At 47.4% G+C, this 17,382-nt stretch overlaps 1 protein-coding gene across 2 annotated transcripts in view; it reads left to right on the top strand.

The window, feature by feature from the left end:
• The window catches only part of NPAS2 (neuronal PAS domain protein 2), a 145,693-nt gene that overhangs the window by 105,329 nt on the left and 22,982 nt on the right, over positions 1 to 17,382 (top strand). For both annotated transcript variants that reach the window (XM_019753869.3, XM_088796013.1), the window contains exons 6-11: positions 1,131 to 1,251; positions 2,281 to 2,394; positions 13,014 to 13,132; positions 13,808 to 13,890; positions 14,664 to 14,770; positions 16,787 to 16,934. In XM_019753869.3, the coding sequence (XP_019609428.3) occupies positions 1,131 to 1,251; positions 2,281 to 2,394; positions 13,014 to 13,132; positions 13,808 to 13,890; positions 14,664 to 14,770; positions 16,787 to 16,934 (692 nt within the window). The remainder of the gene's footprint in view (positions 1 to 1,130; positions 1,252 to 2,280; positions 2,395 to 13,013; positions 13,133 to 13,807; positions 13,891 to 14,663; positions 14,771 to 16,786; positions 16,935 to 17,382) is intronic.

The following is a 17,382-nucleotide window of genomic DNA, read 5'->3' as shown; positions in this document are numbered from 1 at the left end:
CATAGAGGCCGTATACGTAGAGAAGTGAGTGGGTCTGAGAAAATTGAAGGGAAGAAAATCTCACAGCACTTGGACATTGTGTGCATGTGAAGATGAGGGCGGGAGGGGGAGAAGCCAAGGATGCCACCTGGGCATCTGGTATGGGCAAGTGATCGGTTGGCAATACCATAAATGGGACCAGAGAAGACAAGGGGAGGAGAAGGTACAGGCACAAAAGAATGATGACCTTGGGGATGTGTGTGACTGCTGTCCGCAGGGGCTACCTGAGTGGCAGCTGAAAGGTTAAGCCAGGGCACACGAGAGAGTCGCCAGGACACACAAATTTAAGAGTGTATGCAGATCGTGTTTGAAGTTGCAGGAGGGGCTGAGTTTACTGAGGAAGCCAGAGGAAGTGATAGAGACGTGCTTGTGTCCTCTGCCTCCGCTGTGAGTTTTCAGCTTCATTGCCCAATGTGGGAGCCACCAGCCATGGGTGGCTGTTTACTTTTCACTTCAAATAATTAAAATGAAACACAATTAAAAATTTAGTCTTCGGTCATACCAGCCACGTTTCAAGCACTCAGAGGCCGTGTGGCTAGTAGTTTCCGTAATGGACAGCGCAGATGGTACGCCATTTTCCTCATCACAGACAACAGCTCTAGTGGACAAGCCGTCTAGACTCGACATTGTATTTATTTTGTATCCACCGTGTCTAGGCACTCAGAGAAAAAGTACAGTTCCTTTGATCAGAGACCTGTAAGAAGTAAACAGGCAGCTGTTTGCAGACCTAAAGGTCAGAAAAGGAACCATGTGTACTCTTCGCGCCCTTCAGATGAGCGAGTGGCCTCGAGCTAGAGCTCCATACTGCCCAGGCCAGAACCAGAGCGATGGGGCTCCTCAAGCAAGAGGCGAGGTCTGACTTAACTCTTCCTTCTTTCTTCGGTCCGTGGGCATCTGAGCAAGTGAAACCTTGTAGATTACACTTCAGACTTACAGAGTGACAGATGGAGAGTCTTCACCGAAAATCAGCTCTTGAATTTTGCATTTCCTTCTGAGCACTTCTGAGTGGTCATGAATGTTCAGTTTTTGCTGTTGCTTTGGTTTCCCGTCTTCGTTGAGTGTGTACCTTTGTTCTTTATTTTCTTTTTCAGTCAGATGTTATGGATCAGAATTTGTTAAATTTCCTTCCTGAACAAGAACACTCAGAAGTTTATAAGATGCTTTCTTCCCATATGCTTGTGACGGATTCCCCTTCCCCAGGCTACTTAAAATGTAAGTTTAACTTTCCTGGTTTTACCAGCTATAAAGATAGGAGTTGTACTTTTGAAAAGAAGTTAAAATGGATTAAGAAAGGAGGACTAATTTTAAGAATAATTTTTTGTGTGACTCAGAACATTTCCAACATCCTCAGAGGTATATTTTAAGTTTAAAATTAAACTGGAGTTTGGAATATGAAAGGCATTTAACTTTTATGTGGAAAATTTGAAAGCGTAGAGCTTCAGAATATTAACTTGTTTTGCATGTACTACAAGAGGTTCCTCGTTTTTGTTTTTGTTTTCACATGACAGTCTTTTAGTAATAAGCAGTGCGAAATCAGTGAACAACCCACTTATTTTGGAGAACACTATAAGGCTAGATTTGTATGATACCAAGTAACCAACTGAAAACCGAATAATTAGGTCAAAAATCCAAATTCTCTTCTCTTGAGGCTGTCGTCTGGTTATTTATATACATTTGCAAAGCTTTCTTGTTTTTGGAATTTTTAAGTTTTTATCCAAATTGGCCACCCGGCTAGAAGGCTGGCCTCGGTGCCTACTGGGCCATGTGTCACTTAATGAAACATATATGTTGATAGAGGTAGCAGGTTTGCCTTGCGTTTTTTCAAGCCTTAGTCCATTTTCCATGAATAATTTGTCTTGTTGTACATCTGATTTTACTTCAAAAGCAACGTGAAAAGATTAAATGAAAGAGAGCAGCTCTAGACGAGCAGCTTTATTTTAATATACCACATGAAAACAACCGGAACTAATCAATGCCGACATAACCATCTGCAGACATCTGTGAGCAAATGAAGACTAATTGGGTCCAAGTATGGAATACAAAATACCTGTAAACTGTGGGGGTAAGGGGAGCCTATGGTGCAAAGGTTACAAAACCACGTCCAAAAGTCAGTCGTAATGAGAGAACTATCCTGGCCATGTGTAGGCTAAACCCCGTGAGTTTCACAAAGATGTGACTTGTTCAATCGAGGGTGTGTAATGCTCACGTTCTCTTTCTCTCCTTTTTCCTTTAACGGCCCAGCTGACAACGATTTAGAGTTTTATTGCCATCTTCTCAGAGGCAGCTTGAACCCAAAGGAATTTCCAACTTATGAATACATAAAATTTGTAGGAAATTTTCGCTCCTACAACAATGGTAAGCTTTAATTGTCATATAATTGCAACTGCGTCTTTTATCATGCCCACATGCACATGGGGGCCCAAGAATCAGGGAGGGAGGAGGCGGGAGAATCTGTGCTTTTCATATTTGCGTTTAGATTTTCATCTTCCCAAGATGCGTTTTTGTGCTCGTAAATGTTATCTCCCATTCGAGAAGCACACACTCCCACACCTGTTTATGCCAACGTGCAAAGTCCCACTGAGATGCACATTATTCGTTTATTTACTTGCAGGCTGACGGAATAGTTCTCCTGTGAGAAACAACTTGCAGTTACTAGAGTACAGGCTCAGCCTCCGCACAGCCAAACAGGGCTTCATTGTGACATGACGATCCATAACCTTGGTTTCTGTATTTTTATCCTCCTTTTTACAGCACTGCTGTGAGCATATTTTAATAGCTCTGGTGCATAGGTCTTCTGCTCACTCCAGTCCTGATGCACAGTAGGTGACAAGCAAGCGACACTATGTGGGTGCCAAGCAGGCTAGGTCAGGCAGGAACGTCATCCTTTCTGAAATTAATCTGGATACCTAGTTGTCCAAGCTCTGACTGTATCTCTAAATTAGACCCTGAACACTCAGTTTTACTTTTGACTCCTGCAAAATGGGAAAGCAGGCCAATGCTAGAAATTCAGGGGCTTGGGCCCCTCTGTGAACCTACCCGTCCCAGGCTCAGTGTGCCAACACACAGCCCCACTGTGGAACCCAGCACAGGCGGGCCTGCATTCTGTCCTCTGCGCTCCTCAAAACTCAGTGCAAAACAGATACCTTTGAAAGGTCCAGCATTTAATACAACAGGAGATGGGAACAACGAGAAGGAAGTATTGACAGGGAATGGTGGAAAGAGAGAAGAGGGAAGGAGGAAAATACCAAAGGAAAACAAATAGGAAAAGATGCGGCTTGGAAATAAGGGGGTGGGTGGCAGGTGGGAGGTCCGAGGGAGTTGTGATGGCAGCAGCAACTCGTGTGCTGTTTGGTTACTGTTGTTTAAGTCTGGACCACAGTCAAATCCATTACCCCAGTCAAATGAGTCCCAAGTTTCCATGAGAATCAGCCAGAGTCATGGCACTGAGTCCTAGTGGAGGCCCCTCTGTTTTATGTTATTCACATAAACATACTAGATGCTAAGCAGCATGAGCCTGCCAGAGCGTTTTTCAGCCCCAGTGTTCAGGGCTTATGCCTGGATGATGGGCTCCATGGCCAACTGGGGTCCTTCTGGGAACCTGCCCACCCAAGACTCAGCATGCCTGAGTGGCTGGAAGTGGTGGGAGGTCAGCTTCCCCAAGGGGGCCCCTAAATCTGGGTAAAGCAGGATGAAGCCAAGGGCCTGGCCATGCTAATATGACTCATCTGAAAGGCTTTCCCAAACATTCTGAGATGAATGTTCAGTGCACCACATAAATAAGTAAATGGTAACTCTTTGGTCTGCCAGGTAAAGAAAGTGACCTGAGGGATACCTCATAGAACACCCAACATGACGCCAGCCCAGGTGCAATGGTCATGGGTGAGGCAGCTTGTGAAAATGCAGATTCTTAGCCCGCACCTGAAGTTTCCAATTCAGGAGACCTGAGGGTGGGGCTGGGATTGTGAGATTGGGAAGGAAGCTTGAGGTTTCTCTTGCAAGGAATCAGGGCCTTTGAGAAACACTACCCCATTGTCCTACTAAATGCCATTTCATAGGAATTTTCATGACACTCCTCTTGTTTATGGCGCGCCTTCCAGACAACTTTATCCTTGAATTGATGTCAGCAGTGGTTGGGAATGTGCTTAAAACATGTGCTGTGACCGTAATGCCACCAGCTGCTGGGAGAGCAGTATATCCCAAGTGGCCACGTGCAAGCAAGGGAAAGGCGTCCTGGCCCCCAGAGGGCCAAGACTGCAAGAATTATGGGATGCTGTTCCCGCATATCCCCATGACAACAGTGTCCAATCTTAATGAAAAGAACCGACCTGTGATTGGCTGGTGAGCAGCCTTTGTGAATTTCCATCTCTGCAACTCTCATTAAGATGCCCGCTGAATATCACTTTGAATCTTCTTGTCATTTATCTCATTTCAGAGGGTTTTAAGAAAATAGGCAGGCTTCGTGGTGATTTCTGGGATTTTTTTTTTTTTAAACTAGCAAGGCTTTATTTTTACTTCAAGTTGAAACAATGTTTGTTTGCCTGAATGAATGTGTGAAAATTATGTGTGATTTTTTTCTTTTCTCTTTTGTTTGGAAACCGTTACTGCTATAAACACACAGCACTGAAAGTAGAAAATTTAAAGCCAAGAGTGCAGAGTGAATTTCTAGAGCCTGTTGCACAAACCAAAGTTAGGGGGGTGCTTTCTTGAGACAAGACTCTCCAAGGGTAATTGTGGAAAACAAAATACAGTTGTAACGCAGATTACAACACATAGCAAAAAGCGTCAGAGACAAATGAATTTCTAAGACAGAGCCCTATGAAATCACCAACAGTCAACCATTTTTTGACCTATAAAATATGGTTTCACATAATACAAGAAATGATTCAAACTTGATTCTGTAGGTTTACTTCTCCATAAATGTTGAACAATGGAATGATAAAACGAATAGCTCATCATAGGGGGTGTTTCTTTAGGACTAGTCCCTGGGCTCAGTATTGATCACCTCCTTGAATCCTCACAATAACCTTACAAGGTGGCACTATGCGCAGTGTCCCGTCTTAACAGAAGACAAAGTTGATGCATAGGAGAGTAAAGTCTGAAGTGTCCAGGTGGGAAGTGGAGGACCCACATTCATACCCATTGTGACCCTGAACTCATGCTCAACCCCAGTGCTTTGCTGCCTCCCACAAATCTGTGTTGAAATTAAGCACCCAGATGCAGAGCACAGGTCTGTCGCTCTGCCCCGGCATTCTGTCTGTACATGACATCTGGACCTGTGCACATCAGATGTCCCGCACCCACATACCAACCTGTTTTAAGGGTACTCGAGATTTGTTTTAAATCAAATATGGGAAGACACGCAGACATGGCAATGACTGTCATGAAGGAAGAGGGTTACACTCACAGATCCCTAGAAAAACACCATGCAGGGCCACACGTGGGAGCACCAGCATGGGTCAAGAGGCTGAGGGAGCAGGAGAAAAGTGAACAAGAACCTCTGTTGTGGTTTCTGTAGGGGAAAATGGGCAAGGCAGGGTAAGCAGGCTTAGGATTGGCTAGTGTCAAGAATTTCAGGGCTGTGTGGTATAGGCACTGTCCCTAGTGATCTCGTCCTGGCCCTGGGTGATTAGAGCAGGAGGACAGTGGCCCAGAATGTGAGAGCCAGACAGTGGAGGTCGTGGGGGGATGGGCTCCGCAGTGGTTAGATTCCATACGAAAGGTACACTGGAAAGTGAGTTGTTTACTATCCCTCAGTAGTGGCTGACCCTGAGAGGAGCAGTCCCTCCAGGGTCAGCAAGGCCCCAAATGTCAAAGCACCAGATGCAGAAACTAGAAAATGTGGTTAATACACAAACCACCCCATACAACTTCTCCTAGTTCCCAGGCACGGTGCAGATTGGAATACAACATGTTAAGCGTAGAAGAAAAGTGACCATGAACAGGGGTTTTATTTTAACAGAGAACCTGCTCACACCTCAGAGAACTACGCAGGGAACCCTACTTTGGTCCATTATCGTGACCAGCCCTGTCATTTCTGCAGGGCTGTTTAGTCTATGGGACATCGCTTCATGCATTCTCACTTGATGCTTCTCAAGAAGATACGAGGCTTTCGTTTTTGTAAATCATGGAATGGAAAGGATGGCGGCCTTTAATCAGTGGCCTCCTGGCACCCCTTCCTGGACCCACACAGTCCATGCCTGGCACATAAGTAAGTGCTCAACCAAAGAAGGTTGACCTAGTCTGGGGCTTTGAGACCTTGGCCCTGGACGCACAGGTGGTAGTGGCAGAGCCAGGGTTCGGGCCCAGGACTTCCGGCTCAGGGAAATCATGCTCTTCCCCCAGAGCTGTTAACAGGACTGCCCTTTGACTGACTTTGAAGCACACTCCAGGGACAGACCTAGGGGTGGCTTCCAGGAGGGTTCCCACCTCTTCTTTGGCCTTAAATGCAAAGCAATAAAATCCGCTTTGGTGCACGTGCTGAGTGAACTGGAGCCGGTATGACTTCCGGTGCTTTGTGAAGTGTCTTCGCTGGAGGGCCTCCGGAACAGCAGTGGGTAGTCAGGGAAGCTCACCTCTGGCCACCATTCGCTCCACATTCTGTGCCTCCCCCGGCCCCCTTCCCCTCTGGGTGCTCCCTGGCGTCCTCGCCCAGGCCTCTCACTCCGGGGCACCCCTGCAGGCCGTTCCTGACACACTCTCTTCCCAGCCTAGAGCTCATGTGATGGACTGACCTGACCCAAGGCTGAGAGACGGCTCTCGGCCTTAAACCAAAGGGCCCAAGTGAAATGTGAAGGCTTCAGGCAGGAAAGAGGGTGCTTGGTGACCCTTAAATCCTGTAGATGAAGACGCATCTGCTTGTCTGCTGACCCAGGTAACTGCTCAGGACTCAGCTGGCTCAGTGACGGACGTGAGGAGGCCCAGTTAGGAGTCCGGGGGGAGCGGAGGAACAGACGCACCCTGGCCCTTGTTAATGAATTAAACTCTCTAATGGGACATTTCCAGATTCACCAGCCAGCTGTGCCACCTACCGCTTGACCTCCCCGCCCCCAACACTGTCGCTGTGCAGACACAGCAGCTTTGCCCAAAGCCTTGAGCAGAATGGAATTTTCCCGACTTCGATATTTGCACATCTTGGCCACTCCTTGGGCTTCTTTATTGGCCACAGATGTTCTGGGGGGAGGGGAGGGAAGACAGGACCTCACATCTTTAACCTAGATTTTTAATAAATGTGAAGCAATATGTGCCAGGAAACAGGACAGGAAAGTAGCTTTCTTAGAAGCATTTCACTTTAACACCATCTCTCAGGCAACCTGTGAGAAGCTTCCTGAAGGAATCTGACCTGGGATATAGGCCCCCCGCCCCCCCAGTCTCCTCCTCTCCTCATACAAAGTCGCTCTCTGAGCCTGGCCCACTGGGGTGGGCCCGTCAGAGCAGCCCCTGGTCCACCTCTGCTCCTAGTTTCCAGAATGGAGTTGAAATGAAATTACTTTATTCGGAGCTGTTTGCCCAATAACGTTTGTTTCTAATGCTTTGAACAAATACAGCAGCATCCCATCTTTTTACTTCTCCAGTGAAACAGAGGGGAGCCGTGAGGCCTTTCCCCAGCCCCACCCCCAACCCTCTAGCAGGAAAGCAGGCCATCCTGTATTTGAGCTCCTGCCCCTCCCCCAGCCTTGGATTTAAATGTGCGTCTGACTGAAATCCAGAGAGCAGTGTTTCAAAAGTCGCTGGTGTGGTTCCAAATGGGTCACCCTCAGCAAACATTCCACTCTGGGCTTTCCAGAAACCACACAGCAGAGCATAAAATTTTCCCTGCCCTCATTTTACCTACCCGCCTCTAACCACACAACCAGATTTGAAGTTCTGGCAGAAGCCGAGGCCTTTGGACTCACAGCACTTGACTCCATGTGTTCCCTGGGATTTCTGTAGGTTGCCTCATTTTCTGGCTTTGGGGGCTTTGTTTTGGTTTGGTTTTTTTCCTAAGCGGAGTTCATTGAGGTGTCTCAGTTAAGGGAACAAATCGCAGGCCAGCCAGACCTCAACTGGGAATGGAGCTGTGAGTTTGTCCCAGGAAGACAAGCTTTGTCTGATCTCTCTGTCACAAGCACCCAAGAGTCAGAATAGGAGTGTCCCTCCACTTGTCCACTCTGACAAGAAAACATCACGTTCTTCTCCAGCAGTGTCATGGCTGCCAGATTTGACTGTAGAGAAATTAAGATCAGGATAAAAAACAAATTGTTACCCAAGGGCACAGACCTATCCAAGAGTCTGTGTTAAAATGGAGCAGTGAGGAATGGTCGTACATTTATCATCCATCTTTCTGCTTGTTTCAGCCTGGGAGCGGGGAACTTTGGTACGAATTGTCTGATAATTGTGATAAAAATGGGCACATGATACCCACTTGGGGCACAGGGCACGACGGCTTACAGGAAATTCACTTCCCTGAGCATACAAATAATTTGGCCGTGTCCACACCCACCATCTGGTGGGTATTTTGTCAGTGCCGTTACAATCTCCTGGCTCCTAAAACTACTCATTTTAATTAATGAATTCTTAAAAGAAGAAATTTAAGACACATATTTTCCCATTAAAGTACTTTTTTCAATCGGCAAATTGCACCACCAGACCCGCCTCCCTCCCCCCCCACGCCCACCCCAGTTTTCTCATGTGGCTCTCAGCTTCTCTTCAACATCGTTGTTCCCTGTGCCAAACAGAAGTGGCAGGAAAGAAAGAAGAAGCACTCTTTACCGCAGCCAGTGAGGCGGTGTCCAGGCCAAACACTGGGCAGATCGCTGTGCTGCTGGCCCAAGAACCCACTAACCTATCTGTTCAGAACACCTCTGGGAAAGTAGCCTGGGAAGAGAGAAAAGGAGAGTCTGGAATCACACTGAACTAGTGGGAGATGCTTTCTCAGGAATGTGCAGAAAATTTTTCTCCCAATGTGCCAACACTCTGGCCCAGACCTTTTTGGATGCTTATCACAGAGAAGTTTTAGGAACTTGATTCTTTCTTTAGCAAACTTCCTCTTCAATGGTTTCACGCCTTCCCCGACACCTCCCTGCTTTGTTGTTCTTTGGTTCCAAGAAGTGCTGAGAAAGCTATTTGTCACTCTCCTTGTGGACTCGTAGTGTGTTTTCCTCCAGCTCTTGTAACTCATTTATCATAAGCAGGCCATCTCTGATCAGAAAACTGCATCTTTAGGCCTGATGAGGGAACCGATACTGAGCAGAAGAGCATCGGCACATCTTTCTCCACTTCCTTCTCCTCCTTGCTTTTGGCTCAGGTTCACTGTCACCATCCCTGCTCCTCCTGCGCTCTTGCCTTTGGAAATAAGTTCTCACACCACCTGAGCTCTCCCTGCCATTACAGTCACCCTTATCTCCTTGTTGTCACCGATTTGGGAGCTCACCTTTGTCATCAGGCAGACTTGGAAGCCAGTGACTGCTGAGCACCAAGCAAGACAGACATCAGTCATTCTGATCCTCAGGAAAACCTTGGGGCTCTCTTGTTTTTGGAATCCCAAGAACGCCAGCCCAAGGCACAATTGTTTCAGAGTCTCTGAAATTAGAGACTGTGGTGAAAGGTTTAGGAGCAAAGAGGGGTCCTTGTGAACTCCATGGACCCTTTTAATCAGAAGACTGAAAACAGAGCCCCATCCGACATCTCTCTAAGCATGAGGCCCACGACTAGCACCCCTTCTTTTTCCACAGACTCGTAATGGCTGTGGGCTGATTTGCAGCAGATCTTGCCCAGGCGTCCTTGTGACCAGGGTTGACACCTGAGTGGGGCAGTGAGCTAGCCTGAGTACCAGGGGTACCCTCCTACGGCCAGCCAGCCACCAGCAACACGAGGCTGGGCTGCAAGGGGAAACCGTCCTGGGACCTCAATGTCTATGCGTTACTTGCTGGCAGGGATCCGAAGATCTCTCCCCAAAATGGACCTTAAACTGCGGCTTGGATGTGAGATGGAAGGTCATCTTGTGAGAGAGTCATTCCATACACACAGCAGGTGTTGAGTACCTGCTGTGTGTGCAAGATGCCTGCTCAGAGCTGGACACAGGGAGAACTAGACCCAGTTCCTGCCCTGGGGAAGGCTGTCTCTTTAGCTTTGGGCAAGAGTAAGATCAATTTTAAGGAAGATGACTCAGGGGTGGGGGGGAAATGTAGCAAGAAATATCACTTCTATCTCTATCATGAGTGAGTGTGTGTGTGTGTGTGTGTGTGTGTGTGTGTGTGTGTGTGTGGGGCAGAGGAAAGGAGAAGCCTGAAAGTGGTCAGAGATTTGATAAAACAGGGCTGTGCCTGCATTGAGTGGTTTATCCTGAGAGGCTCAGGAAGCTGGTTGTAATTAGATCTATTTTTCTATTACTTAAATTGAAACAACTAATTAAATTCTTAATTAACATTTCTAAACTACCCGGGAATAAGAAGTGCCCACAAAGTTATTCTAAGTACTAAATATGGCTCTGAAGTCCCGGGGAAGAATTTTCCCACGTGTTGACTCTCTGGAACATGCAAGAAGGCTCATGCTGAGAGGGAAAGTCATTTCAAATACAACTGGCAAAATGTTTAAAGTAGCTTCTTCCCCATGTTTCTCCCCCAGGTTTTCCCCTTGGCCTGTGTTACAGCTTTCATCCTTGATTTACTCACCTGTGATCAAACCCTCCGATGCTTCAGGTTTTAGGGGAAAGACTTGTTTCGAAGAGGCGTTTGCTGGGACCTGGGCCCCTCTGTAAGACACCTAGCTTGTCAAGTGCAGGCTGCAAGCAATAATGGACTTTCCCTTGCAGGGTGCATTTTCATCTTTAAAGCTTTAGAAGTTATAGGAGCACTGATAAAACCGCATTGGGAGGCAGCCAGGCCAACAGGAAGCTCTGGGAACATCATTTAATTGCCGCGATCCCCACCCCTGTCCCTTAAAGAAGTTGTCAGGAGCTGCTGCCTGCCCCTCGCTCCATCTGTCCCCCTATCCCTCACAGTACATCACCCAGACAAGCACTTACTGACAGGGCACTCGAATTTCGTAGCAGAAAGCATCACTCAAACAAGACACATACTTCAGAGACCAGTCAAAGACTTTCTCTTAAATTCCTGGGAAGTAAGTCCTTGAAAGTTTGCTTGGAAGGTCTTGCTATTCTGAAAGAGTGAGGAGCATTTTATTAGGTCGTTATCTGGCGGGCGATGTGTCTTAGATTCCAGCAGAGAGGATATTTCACATCTGGGACATTTTTCAGTGTCTTTCTTTTGTTCATTACGCAGATGTTCACATCTGGCAGACCCTTCCCTTATGTGGAATTGTTTTCCTACCCCTTGATAAGATCTTTGGCTCCCCCTACACATGAATCTGCAATGATCTAAGCCAACTAATAACAGATGCAAACTCTCTGGAGCCCGCTGTTTTTATGTTACCCACTTTATAATCATGTTTGGAAACATTTATTATTTCTGTGAATGCATCAGAGAATATGTTTGGTAAAATGAATTTATTCATGTTAGTGGATAGAAGACCACAGTACTGAATCACTTAGAAACCTATAAACATAAGAAAAAAAATTATTGGAAAGCTAAAATCCAAAAACAGTTTTGCGGGGTTCATCTGAGAATGCATTTAGTTTTCTGATGTTTATATACTGTCAAGTTGGAAAATAGAAGTTTTAATCTACAAGTTCAGAAATGTACAGGGTATAACCAACTACATTCTAAAAGGAAAGAAGTTGTATAGATTGTCTAGGATAGTAACCCTCAACCTTGGCTGCCCATTAGTAAATCTGGGGTGCAGGGGGCTTTTAAAAGTGCCAATGCCTGGGCTTCACCCCAGTTTTCTTAGTTAGCTGCTCTGGGAGGCCACGTGAAAGATCCTGGGCAGTTGGTGAGAATTTGTGTGCGTGGTAAGCTGACTCTTCTCGCATTTAACAGCGTTCTTTTTCCCACCCAGCAAACTCCACCTAAAATAGCAGAATTGTTCTCTGGCCCGAAAGGTAAAGCAATTCTGCACCGTGACCTTGCAGGAAGGTTTGTAGCCACCAGAGCAGACTGCTGCTGATGCCAAGGGCCACCCCCCCCCCCACACACACACACACAGAGACACACCAGCAGGCATCGGGCCTGGGTGGGATGCACGGTAGGTTAGCCTAGAACCGTCCCCTCCCTGCCCTGTTAGAACCCTGGCCTTGGAGTGAAGACCTGAGTATACTCCCGGCTCCATTATTTCTACTCTGGGTGACCTTGCTTAATATAAATAACCTCCCTTGGCCTCAGTTTCCTCATTTGTAGAATGAGGAAAGCCACGCCTCCCCAGACTTGTGAGAATAAATACGACACAATAAACAGGTTTTGTCACCTGTGCAGTGTTCCAGAACTATCAAGTTTTGTTGCGGACAGTGCACCTCTTGGGGGTCACCCTGCATCCTGAGGCCATCTCTTCAGCAATCCTAGCCCAACCCCTGCCTCAGCCTGGGCTCCTGAGGGGGCATTTCAGGGCAGAAGCCCTTAAATGCCAGGCGTGCCACACCAGGGCCAGGAGCAGGAGGGGCATCCACCTGTGCCAAGACGCCATACTTTCCCTGGAAAATCAGTATCAGAAACACCGTCGGACTAGGATCTCACCGTTAAAACGCTGGCTGGAGTGAATGTTCAGGCCCTGGCTGCAGAATGAGGCAGTCTCCTCATTTTGCAGACCGTTTTTACCAATACGATAACCTAATGGGCTCTGGGTAGTACAGGTGAGAGGCAAGGTAGTGAGTCAACTCAAATGCCAGCTCTATTTGGCCTTGTGCAGGTTACCTCACCCGTCTGTGCCTCAGTTTCCTGTGCATTGGGGATCATAGTAGCACCTACTCGCAGAGTCGTTGTAAGAATGAAATGAGTTCATGTACACGAAACCTGAACCCACGTTCAAGGTGCTCGCTTACCGTAATGCAGGCAGGTTGGCTGCTGCACCAGAGGGAGCTAACCTGTGTCCCTCCCCTCTCGTAGTGCCTAGCCCCACCTGTAACGGCTTTGACAGCACCCTTTCAGGGCCTTGCCGGCTGCCACTTGGAAAGGAGGTCTGCTTCATCGCTACCGTTCGCCTGGCAACACCACAGTTCTTAAAGGTAAGTACCTGGGAGAGAATGTATCCTGTGGAGCTATTACAATCAAGTCCCATTTAGTGATATTAAATTAATTGTCTTTATGGGAAAGGATAAAATTACAATGACATTGTCACAGACTGAAAATTTTCAACATCTGGTTTCTGTACCTGGGGCAAGCCATGCGCTCTCTCCCCTCACTCCGGTTTCCTGTGAGCTGTTTTGTTTGAAACAGCTGCCTCTTTAGCCTGTGGAGCTTCTCCTTTCGAACTCTGTAAAGCGTCCCACCTTTCACGCCAACGTTAATACAGCTCAGGGCAGGCAGAGGGGAGAACCGAGGGTCAAACTGAGGGGTTGTCTGAATTCTCTTATCTATGATTGTTTTAACGCTATGGCCCAAGTGTTGAGTTAAATTAGTAACTCAAATGCAGATGAAAAGTCATTTTCCACATGTTTACCACACTTCGAGATAATGGGAAGGGAGTGGTGTGACATTTGGGCTCCTAATTATTTTCCCTCAGCTTGGGAAATAAATTTAGTATCAGCTAATACCAAAATTAGCTGCAGATGATGAGTTTCAGTCCAACCCAACTTGAAGACTTGCTCGAAATGAATTTGCCTTCTGTAACCCACCAGGCTTTCTAGAACAACCCTAGGGTGGCACCCGAAGCAACATTTTTTTTCCCCCTTCTAATACAGGAAATGTGCGTAGTTGATGAACCTTTAGAGGAATTCACTTCAAGGCATAGCTTGGAATGGAAATTTTTATTTCTGGATCACAGGTTTGTGAAAAGAAAAACGTATCTGGGTTGGGTCCTTTTCAAGTGTTTGTTTGCATGAGCCATGCTCTCCTTGGGAGAGAAAGATGAAGCCTGGTCTCTTCAAGGAGAAGGTCTTTCTGGCAGAAGGAAAAGTGGGTCCCAGCCAAGGGTGAGGTGGTTCCCTTTTGACTGTATTTGCCACATGTGTGGATATGTTCTGTGTTTGGGTCTAACCATCTCAGGAGAGCCAGACACTGCAACCGGGGGACATCTTTGGGATATACCCACCCCAACTCCCCAATCCCCCAACCCCCTTGGAACCCCTCCAGCTCCCAGGAAGGCAGGAACGGAAGTGAGGGAGACTTCTCATTTTATTTCTTTCAACATCCTTTTGTTTCCTTAACCTACATCTTCTTTCTTTCTTTTGTGACATTTTTCACAGTTTAAGAGTTAGCAATCTCCCTTCCCCACCCTTTCTTTTTTTTTTTTAATTACACTTCGGAGTTAGGCTGACCCAACCTATAGCTGTTTTTTATTATTCGGTAATTATAACGTTTGTTATCATTTGGGCCAGGTTATGAGAAGGGAACCGAGTGTCTAAATGCCAACAAAACTGAGTACTTTGGAAAACCCAGCCTCTCCGTGCTTGACCACTGCAAAATTATTTCCCTGACCTTGTTCTTGAGAAACGAGGCCTCCGCAATGATCATTATCGGGCAAACTGTACCCTCCTCATTGAGGCGTGGCTACCATGGTGAGTCCTCTCTGATGAATTGTCCTGTCGTCCTTGGCAGAGCCCCGCCAATCATAGGATACCTGCCTTTTGAAGTTTTGGGCACCTCGGGCTATGACTACTACCACATCGATGACCTGGAGCTCCTGGCCAGGTGTCACCAGCACCGTGAGTACCACTCACCCAGCCCCAGGGCCAAGCGGCCCTGGCTCTGTCCCCAGAGCCCCCACAGCAGGATCCCTCGCCTTTAAGTCTGTGCATGACTCAATTTCTTTCTGAAGTAGAAGACTTTGCTCAGAAATGACCCAGGAGCGTGGTGGAGGTCCTTGTCTGGATTCCCCCGTGTTGTGTTTTCAGCTGGAATATACTGTGCTCTGCCTAACTCACCCCCAACATCTTTCCAGTACCTCAGATATGCAAGCTATTTCATCTTACTTCAGAAACGTAAGGGGTGCTGGTCACTTTTGTAAAGTTATACACTACGGTTCAAAACCTAAATACTGAATTCAAGTAACGGTTCTGTAGTGAGCGGACCTGTACTGGTCACCAGCTATAGGCCAGGTACTCAGCTGGGCCGGGGACAGAAAGAAGATCAGACTCTCCTCACTGCCCTGCAGGAGCAAGGTCTGACGGGAATGCAGCAATAGGTGACGTCATAGGATGTTGTTGGTGCCTTAAGAGGATGTGCACAAGATATTGGGGGTGGGGGGCACTCAGAGGAGGGTCCCTTACCCAGCTGGGGGAGGGGAACACCTGGCAAAGGTGTGGGAGGCAGGACCCCTGGTATGGGGGAGGGAGAACTACAAGCAAGAGGAGTCAGGAACTAACCATTTAAAGCCGTATTTTCGGTGCCGAGTCCTTGCTTTGAACAGGAACACTTGTAATAACAATGACCTGTGGCCTGATCCGTGGCCTGACGGCCAACACTGCATTTGAGTAAACGCCTTGTCTGCAGTGCCTGTTGTAATGTTCTCTTCTCTGATGCCCTTGCTGAAGGAAGACCAGGCTTGAGTTCGATGGGGACCTGCTGTTAGAATTTAAGGCTAATCTTTAAAACTGTGACCCCTTGCTCTTCAAAGGGTGACCCCTAGGCAGCCACCTGGACATCGGGAGGACTTTGCTAGACTTGCAGACTCTCAGGCTGTCACCACTAGGCCGATAGAATCAGAATCTCCATTTTAACAAGATCCCCGTGGATCATTTTAACATGATCTGTGGACACATGAGAATGTGACAAACGTGGCTCCTTCAGGCCTCTGGCTGCTTCTGACTATCACGGACAAAGACCACCCTGGCTAGAGAATCAGCTTCAGTGTCTGAAGGACAAGCCCTGTGGCCCGGGCAAGACGTTTTCCCTCCCTCCCGCCCTGTGGCCTTACTGGACGGGGCCTCAGATACCACATTATCCAACTCAGCAGCTCCCTTTGTAGCTTTAGTTTCCTACATAGGTTTTCTCTTAACTGTTTGCATAAAGATGTGCTAAATTCCAGGCACTGAGGCAATAAAACCCAAACGGTTCTTCTTCCTGGGACCCACAGTCCAGCTCTCTACCCTCAAAGGCTAATAACCCAACAGCCTCCATTCTGTCCTGGGCACCCCCTGACTTACTGTAGGCGTACACACAAACACACACACACACACACACACACACACACACACACACACACACACACACACACACACCCTGCGCCAGTGGGGACCTGGGGTGGAAGGCATCTGTAGCCAACTCTATTTTAGAATCGTGCAGGCTAAGGATGAACCGCTGACTGACAACCGCAGACCCGCCCGGACGTAGCCGGCCATCAGGTCTAATTTGAGCCCCATTCTCCCAGTGTCTGGACCCTCTCTCCTGTGTGGCAGGGAGATGAGCACCAAGAAAACCTGGGCCTCTTCCTAATTAAACCCCAGTTTGAGAATCTGCCTGCATTAGCCCTTATTTGAGGATTTTTTTCTTCGAGCTTTTCAGCATTTGGGAAAGCATGTGAATCATTCCTCCATTGTTTAAGAATTCATTATCGTTCACCATTATCCTTATAGTCACTTAAAATACAGCACCAACTGGGGAAATAAACAGTGTTTGGTATTGTGTTTTTGAAAGCTTGTATTTTTAACAGTAGCTTCTGGGGGAAAAGATCATTTTCATATTAACGTTTGTCATACGCAGACTCCATTTTCTACCAACAGTGATGCAGTTTGGCAAAGGGAAGTCGTGTTGCTACCGGTTTCTGACCAAAGGCCAGCAGTGGATTTGGCTGCAGACCCACTACTACATCACCTACCACCAGTGGAACTCCAAGCCCGAGTTCATCGTGTGCACGCACTCGGTGGTCAGGTGCGTGAGGGCTGGGGGCTGGGCGAGGGGGAGGCCCCTGACAGCTCGGTCAGAGCCCCAGCCAGCTCAGCTAGTCCCAGCTTCTGAGAACCAAGCCCAGGGCTGGAGTTCCTCTGCTGAGCCCACGCTGCACTGTGCAGTGAACACAGCTCAGACTTCCTTTGCCTGCCGGTCAGAGCCCTCTGAAGCCTCATGAGCTGTTTCAGGCTGCCAGGATAGTATTTAGTAAGTTACTGCTTCACTGACCTACTTACATATTTTCCCCTCATCTCTATCCATCCCACAGCCTTCCCTTATCACTGTTTTGAGAAGAAAATTAAAATTTTGCCTCTAAATAACTCAAAGCATTTTTTAAAGCATTTTTAATGCTTTAAAATCCCCTGCTGGTAACTGAGGCTGTGTTGGAAAAGAGCCAGGAGGCCAGTGGGCAAAGGTTCCTGGCAGTTCC

Source organism: Rhinolophus sinicus, chromosome 2 (assembly GCF_057876585.1).
Source record: "Rhinolophus sinicus isolate RSI-liver-muscle chromosome 2, RSI-T2T, whole genome shotgun sequence".
In the NCBI taxonomy this organism is placed as follows: Eukaryota; Metazoa; Chordata; class Mammalia; order Chiroptera; family Rhinolophidae; genus Rhinolophus; species Rhinolophus sinicus.
The sequence above is the reverse complement of the archived record's forward strand: the minus strand, read 5'-3'. Positions and strand labels throughout refer to the sequence as shown.